Here is a 9,063-nt window from a genome sequence, read left to right as displayed (position 1 = left end):
AGTTTGTGACTTTAATTTGAAAGCTAAAGGTGTCTTACTTCCGGTATGTACTTGGTCATGAGTGTCTAACTTGACTTTACAGCTCTAGACCAATCTCCCAAATTCCGCTGCTTCCGGGACGTGAAGGCTTTATAATCAGACAAACCGTTACGATTAGACATTAGATTGAAATCACCGCGGCATGTTGCACTTTAAAATTAAAATTAAAATGTGTTTTACATTCACCAAAGTCATCATCCGACCCACCCCTCCTTAAAAGATCTGACTCTCTTTCATCACAAGTGACGTTTTAAAGGTCACTGGCAAAAGCTTGAATGCAGTTGGTTCACCATCAGGACCAGAGATGGAGCCAGAGCATCTCGTCACACCGCCGCTGGAGGCTTCACTTGTCCATTTAAACATGTTTTTAGTTCAGGCATTGCACCATTTATCCCCTTCCTAAAATAACAATAAAACATTTACTGCCTGCAACCGGTGCATTTTCTTGTTTTGAACTAGAAATCAAATTCTCATGTTTATACATAACAAAAATCATGTGCTTCTGCATTTACATGTTGTATTATGTTGAGAAAAAGTAATGACAAAGTCTGCATTGTGGCATAAAACAGTGTATGCAACATCTTAAGAGAATCCTAGTTAACCATACACAAATGAAACCTTCTGATAAGCTCTCATTTGCAGCGCTGCAGACATATTTCTTCATCTTGTGCACTTCAGTAACAAATAAATATGAACACAATTTTACAAAATACAAATAAGTAAACAGTCAGAGATGTTATATACATATAAAAATCATTACATGGTCTTGATTCAGTGTAACCGTGAGCAGAAAAAAATGACGTCCCAAGAAAAAAAAAAAAATATGCTTGCAGAGCATTTCATTTGGAAAAAGAGGCAAAGCCAGCGTAATGTGCATCTCGAGCCCAAGGATGGTCGGGGTGGCTCAAAAAATCAGCCTATGCAGGAAAATGCAGCTGATCTTCACAGAGGGTAAATGCATTGGCTGCCTATAGTTCTGGGGTAATGAGGTTCAGTGCATCAGAGAGCCCATTGGACTGTAAACACCTCTGACATTGGCAAGGCAAGGCTGGTCACTGTCAAAACCTGCAGTATGAAAAAGACACCAACAGAGTTTGATTTAATGATTATACTCTTTGTCACAAAAACAAGTGGCAGTAGACATGTGTAAAAAAAAATACATGGCAAATACATGATATAGTATATACAGGATGACACATAGATATACTTGTCTATCATTAAATCAAGATCATCAGCAAGATATAATTATCTTGATGATGAAGTAGTGCTAAATCACACAGAACTCACCTTGGTGTCACTGCGGTACGTGAAATCCCTGACTTTGTCCCCATTGGCTAATACATATCGGGGTAGTGAGGGCACCCCGAACACCTTCAGCCCTCCCAGCACCAGACCATCCAGGGCCCCATTCATCCTGAGAGGATCACTCAACACCTGAGACTGAAGACATTAAGGGACTATTTATGAGGTCAAGGGTTTTATGCATTTAAACACAATTGCATAATTCAGAAAAGCAGTAGTGCTGTGAAATGCTAAACATCGTCTCTGCAGCTTTCCCAATGCAAAAATCACCCATCTCTTTCTTACCTGGCCAGCAGTGAAGATAACGTAACAATAATTTCCCATTTCAAAAGTGTCAAGGTTTTCCCCGTCATCCCAGAACAAGTCGCCCCAGGCCCAGCCGCCCGCTGACAGAGCCACGGTCAGGAAGAAAGGGTTTCTGCGTGAGGCTGCGGTTGTCAAAGCAGGCTCCTTCACAAGAAAAGGCACATCAAAGAAATCATGATGATGAAATTACATGAAATGCACTCTCCTCCTCCCTTCAGTGTTTCGGCTAGTTTTCAGATTGAAGACGTCAGTCAGGATTTCATGATCGTTAAAGTTCAAAACAACCTGATACAGTGTTTGATCGTGCGCTTTAACGTCACATCCGTTTTACCGACAACTAACGTTTTCTGAGAAGAGGTCGCAATTAATAATATATAATATAATTTATGAGTCCTATTATATTCCAAGAGGAATTCTGAGTACTTGAGTCCGAGTTTTAACTGTGCATTGTTTTATTGGGGATTTTTCCTTCAAATATTTGATCAATAATTAATCTACCGCAGTGTCCGCCTGAACCAAAAATCAAACAGAAAGTGTTAAGCCAGTAAAATGAGCTGTATGTTGGCAGCAGACACCCACCTGCCGGGGAATAATGTGTCCTTCCCTCACATGGACGTTAATGGTGTCCAGAGGGGCTGGCAGGAGCAGATACTGACCCTTACTGTAGAAAGGCTGACCCTAGTGAGCAAAGCACAGATGAGCAGACCTCAAGGGGAAACAGGTGGACACTTCAGCAATGTGTTACTACAAAAAGCCTCAAACATGGCGGCCTTTAACAGCAAACAAAAATGGATTGGGGTTTGGCTCACATTGTGCAGGCTGTACCAAGTGCCAGAGGGCAGGTACGCTGCCAGCTCTACTGCCCCTTGCTCTAAGGCGGGGCTGATGAGAAGCGAACTCCCCCACAGGAACTGTCGGTCTATGTCCTGGCAGTTATCGTCAGTGGGAAACCTAAGAGGGATGGATCAGAAATAGTCTATGTTAGAGAAAGTGAAGCATGTGGCCTCAGTCATTTAATTCCCACATTACTATAGTGAGGATAGAGAGGACACATACTCCATGAAGAGAGGCCTCGCCACGGTTGCAGCAGAAGTATGTGCATGATGGAAGAGTGTGTAGAGGAAAGGGAGAAGGGAGTAACGGAGGTTCAATGCACTCCGCATGGCTACCTGAGCCTTCTGCCCAAATACATAGGGCTCCTGAGGCTGAGGGACACATAGAAACACGTAGATAATGACAAGATATCGAGTTACCTCTATTCATAATACATGAAATAGATGCAGCTCTAGGCGCAGTGGAAAAAACATACAGGGCGGATCCTGACGTCCTAACTCACACAAGTTAGCACATACAGTGCACACACAAAAAGTGTCTCTGTCTCACAGCGTTCGACTTGTCGTTGTGGTTCCTCATAAACGGGTAGAAGGCCCCAAGCTGCATCCATCGTACACACAGTTCCTCGGTGGTGCTCCCTTCAAAGCCACAGATATCCGCCCCCACAAGAGGCACGCCGAACAGGCCGAATTGCAGCACCGCTGCAGGGGAGAGAAGTGCAAAAGGTCAGTTTGAAACCATGAAATGGTCTGTGGCTACTTAGAAAACAATGTTTTTTGAAATTCTACTACATACAGATTGGTTAAAAACTAGAGCCATCTCAAGACAATATCCCACAAATAATCATGTGCATTCAAACATGTGTGACAATGTTTAAACATAATTAAAAAAAACAGTGTTATGACTCTTCCTCACCAGGGATAGAGTATCGGAGCTGCTCCCAATCACTCCTGACGTCTCCTGTCCACACTCCAGAGAAGCGTCCAATGCCAGGGAAGGAGGAGCGAGACAAGACGAAGGGTCTTTTCCCTCGTACCTTCATGAGAGCACTGGAGACAGCAACCAACACCGGGAAGAATGCAGAATATTAAGAAAATAATGAAAAGCCAAAGAACAACTCGGCCCGTATATTATGTGATCTCACATTGGCTCAAGTAAACTCAATTAAAAACTTTAATTGGCATGTCCTAAATAATTATCTGTCTTTCTACGGTTTCATCTTAACATAGTTCACTGGCAACCGTACATTTTAATGAGGTATACCACTGCCTAATACCACTACTATGTTTTATTTATTTGACACATTGTTGATCCACTTTTAAACTAGACTGGGGGAAAACATGCATGAATTTCCTGTCAATTGATTTTAAAAGATTTGACTTTTCTACATGTTTTATCGCTGGTAATTTTCTTTTGCTACCTGCTGCTATTAATTATTTTTATTCTGTCGCTCACGGTGAAATAACCAAACTCTGAAATCTGTAGCTAACCTGTGCGTGGCATAGGCTTCAGTCAGTCCGTACATATTGTGCAGGTTGTAGTGGGTGGACAGCTTGTGCTGAGCCGACATACAAAGAGTTCCCGAGTTCAATTGGCCTCCCACCACGTCTGTTTGTATGACAGCCAGAAACACACAAAAGTTACAAATGAGTGCGACACATGTAGTGATAAACAGATCAGTTATGCATCTATAGTCACTTACATAGTATCTTGAACAATTTTCATATATGTAGTTTAACGCATAAACTGAGAACAAATGTAAGACCAATGATGTTTGTATGTCTTTAAATGTTAGTAACGTGCAACACAAATCCAATATACTTACTGGGTGTGTAAGGCGGGTTCTCAAGATCACTGTCAGGACAGCCCTCCACTGAGCCCTGCACAAAACTGGCTGGTTCATTCATATCCTGTGGGTGCATGGGAGAAAGACATCAGAGGAATAATTAATCTTAATGTGGTTTTAAGGTGCACACAAACTAAATACACCTAAATAAACGGACATACCTGGTGTCTCATGTCTTCATAATAGTAGCTGTTGTTACATAAGCCGTGCTCTGTGTTTAAATACTCACAATCCACAGTCCGTCCACAGGAACTTTAGAATGAAACTCTTTGATGCAGTCCTCCCACCAGCGCCCGGTCTCTGGGTTGGTGAAGTCGGGGAAGGCAGTTGGGCCCGGCCAAACCTAGATACAAAGCATGGATATGTGCACGACATCCACACATCACTGTGAGAAACAAAAATATACATCCCTTGAAAAAAAATAGTCTCACCTTCCCTATCAGGATGTGTCCGGTAGCATTTTTAATGAAGACGTCTCGTTTCACTCCATCATCAAAGGGCGAGTAAGTTCCAGGAGGACTAGTGCTGCTGATCCCCGGGTCCTTAGACACAAACCAGGAGGGCATGACTCAGGCACAAGTTAAGAAGGTTTTGCTGCCATCTACTGGAAAAACATCATAACTGTCAATAATTACTTGTGCTCATTTAGAGAACTACACACGATATAAAACAATTCAAACAACTGATGCTTGTGTTTTTCCTTTTTTTCAATTAAATGGTAAATTATTAAAATGATCGATAAATCAGCATGAGCAGTTTGTGAGGTCTATTAAAACTAAAAGATGTCCCACCAGGATCAGGATGTATTTCATGCCTCTTTCATGGAAGTCCTTCACCATCTCTGGGAGGTCCCCAAATCGCCAGGGGTCAAAGGTGAATACTCTGTCCTTATTTGCATAGTCTAGATCATTCCACTGCACATCCTGGTGATAAAAACTACATTTTTATGCAATGCTGATGATGAAAAGTACTTTATTAATCTCCAAGGAGATTTTTTTTAACATGAAGTATCTAAAGATGACACAACATTTTGTGTGTTGCCAAGTGTTTAATTAATGCTGACATTTTTCAAACATCCACAAAACTTTGGACATAGTTAATGCACAAATGTAGGGACAAATGTGAGCTGTAAAAATCACATCCATTTGATAGAGCTTTGTGAGTACTTCAATTACCATGGGAAACGTTGCATTGTGCATACGCTGTGCCACATGTCGGGTAGTAATAGATGTTGTGTAACCCCAGCGACACAGATGAAAACCCAATGACCAATAAGGAGGCATCATGGGATAGCCTGGCGATGAAGAAAGTGCAAAAGGGAAACACATAAACACATCCAGTCTTTATGAGGTGGCCTTCGAGCTTCTTCAAATCGTAAGTAGACTAGGATTCACAGGTTTTCCAAAACTTAAAAACCACACATGTATATACAACTATTCCTCTTGCTACCAATAAATACATACCAATGACCTGAAGGTACTGTCGTATCACACTTTGAGGGTCGGGACCCAAGAAAACATAGAAGTCCAGAACTCCACCGATGGCCACCCAGGTGAGCGCGGGGGTCGGCTGCAACATCACTTCTGCAGAAACATTTGGGAATATATTCAGCGATAATAGATATTTGAACATGCAAATTAAATAATTATTCAATATGGAAAGTAAAGACAAAAACATGACAGTGTGATGCTGTGTGTGTCTTGGAAATGATGGCTTGGTACCTATGGCATTGCTGTTAAGAAGGAAAACTCCATGTGCCAAGCCATCCTCCTCCTGTACTATGTAGAACGGGTGGGAGCCATAGAGGTTAGCGTCAGCCTGCACACACAAGTAGAGAGAGGCAGGAAATGACAACAGGTCGACTGTTCTAGATAGAACTTGATTTAAAGGTGTTAAGTATTTGAGAGGGTTTCAATGTGCTATGAATTAATAGGAGAGGATGATTGACATATTGGACATCCCACATGTTTTGAGCAGCAGGATTATGTTCTTCTCCTGTTGCAGATGATCTTTTTATCCCTTTTTAAGGCTCCTGGCCCTGATGTTTTGGAGCCACTGCAAAAGACTCACATGAGGCGCCATGTCTCTGTTCCAGAGAGTCAGAGAAGTCCAGTTAAGGTCTAGGAGGAGGGAGGTGTAGTGCTCCCCGAGACCAGACACCAGGGAGGATGCTAGTGCGGTGGACAGCTGCAGGTACTGGTCAGCAAACAGCAGTGGAGCGACTGTGGTGTTCATGCTAGACAGACAGTTAAATGAATAGCTCTCTGATAGTCACTCAAAACAGTATTATGTTTGCATTAGAGGTTCCTTGTGTTGCTAATAAAATATTTTTTGTAACTATAAAATATATACTGTTTATAGTTAAATAGCAAAATAAAATATACAAATGTGATTAAATAAAAGTAGTAAACAAAACTATAAAATGTGTCAAAGGGCGGAGTTTAATATATACACTGTAAATATAAATTACAGGCATTTAAATATAATTATGGATGTAAAATTAATAGATGGCATACACAGTGCAAGTAGATAATGAGATTATAACAGGAGGAGAAGGCACTATCTCACTTGCTGATGGATTGAAAGACACGTATAACTCAACAGATTGTTGCTATAATGCCATTTATATACTTGCCAATGTAAATAATTGAACAAAGCTACTCACATGACCCTTCCATTGGATTTGCGCCGCACTATGAAGCCAAACGGGTCAGACTGGTATTCAGTGGAATAGAGAGCATCTTGAGTATCAGCTTTGCTCTGAGGAACACCAGCTGGAAGTTTGACTTCATATCTCTGAGATGACGGGTCCTTTAACTTGAGAGAAAATAAGCAGCAGTTCAGTTTTAGCAGCACACACTAATGAGCTGTGTGTAGAATATCAGAAGGTCTAATCTAAAATAAAGATGTTTGTTTTTGATTATTGAGTTATTCACACAACAATGTCCAGCCCATACATTATTACAAACAATATTATATTTAAAAAATTAAAAAAACTTCAGCAACATTGACAATGAGATATTCTACTAACAACGCATTTTCTACAAAATATGAGTAAATACTAATTAAATGGTCCATCTTGCCTTCTTTGAGACAGTTAGTCAAAAACACATAACAGCCACTGTAAAGTTAATTACCTCTACACCATATTTCAGGATTTTTGTTTAATGAAAAATAAACTCTCAACACAAAATAAAATGGGACTCACTTTACACATCCTCCCAAATCACCCAGTTCACACAATCTGTACTCCATCAATGTTTTTAACAACCTCAATGGCCAAAAGAAAGACACATTTTACTCTTTAAATACATGTTCCACTCAAACTACATGACAGGAATTCAAGATAGGCCTCCTGCACACAGCGGTACTCACAGTGAGATGGAAGCAGCCTGCAGCCTCTCCGGTGACTTCCAAGTGTAAAGTGGAGATCTCCCTGGGGAGATGTGAGGGGGAGGCACGGGTCAGGGTGGCCTCCTGGCCTCGCAGGGTGGGAGTGAGGGCACCCATTCTGTAGCCAGGGTACAAACTGGGGTAGAAGCACCAAGGAGGTCCTGCAGAGTGAGGCAGAGGGTTGTAGCAGCATCCCCTCTCCTCACACCCCTTCTGGCTCAAAAGCTTGTCCCTGGCACAATCAAACCGGCTCTCTGGGGCCATGGTGCATTTATGGTCTCTGGGGATATCGGGCTCTGGCGCGCTTTCTGGCACGACTCCCCTCGTTTCCGCTGTATTATTCCGCAGTTGTGTTGGATCGCCACCAGGTCTTTCGTGTGCTTTTGTTGTATTTCGCTTTGCGTAGTCCGACCTCACCAGCGTGGTCTGGTTGATGAACAAACATACTGACAGAGCAAAGACGAGGAGCACAGCTGCCGTGAGGTGAGACAGCAGACTCATGACCCTCACTGGAGAAGAGCCGTCAGATCGGTCAGAGTTATTATTTAACATTTCTCTCCAAACAAGTAACGTGCGAGTAGTGGCAGGAAATAAGTTGTGTTGCAAAGGAGCCGACACGCAGAGTTTAACTGGCATAAGTTATCTACAAAGAAATGCTATGTGTGCAGAGAAGGAAGCGAAGTGCAGGCTTCACTGAACTAGGGCAAGCGCAGTGGGACAAAAGTGTTACAAACTACCACTGGTGCTCCTTCCGCCTCTTCTATCTGTTGTAAATAAATGAAAACAGCAATGTCATGGCAGTCATAAAACTAAAAGTTTCACGAAAGAAAATAAAATATATTTTTTTAGAAACCAACTGCTATCAAAGTTATTTAAAGATCCTTACTATGTTTTGTTTCCTGTTCACATCAATGGTGTTGATTTTCATCGCTTTAGACTTAAAGGGACAGTCCACCTCAAAGTCAAAAATATAAATTTCAGCCTTGTGTTGAATATAATGTGACTATTAGTAAACTGCCCATAACAAGGTAACTGACACCAAGACAATCAAGATTGATTAATAGCACTACAGGTAAGAGAAAACATTTTTTTTTTGTGAGCTGTCCCTTTAAAAAATATATATATTATCTCTGATGATCAAGTCCTAATTAAAAAGAAAGTGCATACATTGCAGAAAAATGTGCTATTTACAAATTAAAACTATTTGATATGTCAACAACATGTTTGTGAGTACCTGTGAATCTCATAACCACATACTAATTAAATAATTATTTACTTGTGTGTGCAACTACTATCAAAACCACAACTGGTAACTTGGTAAACATTGTTTATTCTCGTCTTCG

At 41.3% G+C, this 9,063-nt stretch overlaps 1 protein-coding gene across 1 annotated transcript; it reads right to left on the bottom strand.

Annotated features, from left to right (window-relative positions):
- Nucleotides 1-378: 378 nt before the first annotated feature.
- Nucleotides 379-8,417, bottom strand: gaa (alpha glucosidase). The gene is made up of 19 exons (XM_068579461.1): nucleotides 7,703-8,417; nucleotides 6,993-7,144; nucleotides 6,398-6,563; nucleotides 6,049-6,145; nucleotides 5,791-5,910; nucleotides 5,503-5,621; nucleotides 5,119-5,250; nucleotides 4,759-4,869; nucleotides 4,557-4,670; nucleotides 4,307-4,391; nucleotides 3,972-4,089; nucleotides 3,397-3,530; nucleotides 3,031-3,182; nucleotides 2,704-2,852; nucleotides 2,457-2,598; nucleotides 2,227-2,325; nucleotides 1,627-1,791; nucleotides 1,327-1,479; nucleotides 379-1,104 (listed from the first exon to the last, which is right to left on the bottom strand). The coding sequence occupies exons 1-19, from the start codon at nucleotides 8,354-8,356 to the stop codon at nucleotides 1,039-1,041; spliced, it is 2,928 nt and encodes a 975-aa protein (XP_068435562.1). The 5' UTR covers nucleotides 8,357-8,417; the 3' UTR covers nucleotides 379-1,038.
- Between the last annotated feature and the right edge of the window lie 646 nt (nucleotides 8,418-9,063).

The sequence above is a fragment of the Clinocottus analis genome, unplaced genomic scaffold, assembly GCF_023055335.1.
Source record: "Clinocottus analis isolate CAN_PGR_092001 unplaced genomic scaffold, fCliAna1.0.p SCAF_16, whole genome shotgun sequence".
Taxonomy (NCBI): domain Eukaryota; kingdom Metazoa; phylum Chordata; class Actinopteri; order Perciformes; family Cottidae; genus Clinocottus; species Clinocottus analis.
Note: the sequence above shows the minus strand (reverse complement) of the source record. Positions and strands in the feature narration are given on the sequence as shown.

Excerpts from the sequence above, each read along its gene's own strand:
- gaa (XM_068579461.1), bottom strand. The coding sequence starts at position 8,356 with ATGCCAGTTAAACTCTGCGTGTCGGCTCCTTTGCAACACAACTTATTT. Across the intron at positions 3,531-3,971 it reads GAAGCCTATGCCACGCACAG|TGCTCTCATGAAGGTACGAG; the intron begins GTTAGCTACAGA and ends TGCTGTCTCCAG. Across the intron at positions 2,326-2,456 it reads CTTGGTACAGCCTGCACAAT|GGTCAGCCTTTCTACAGTAA; the intron begins GTGAGCCAAACC and ends TTTGCTCACTAG.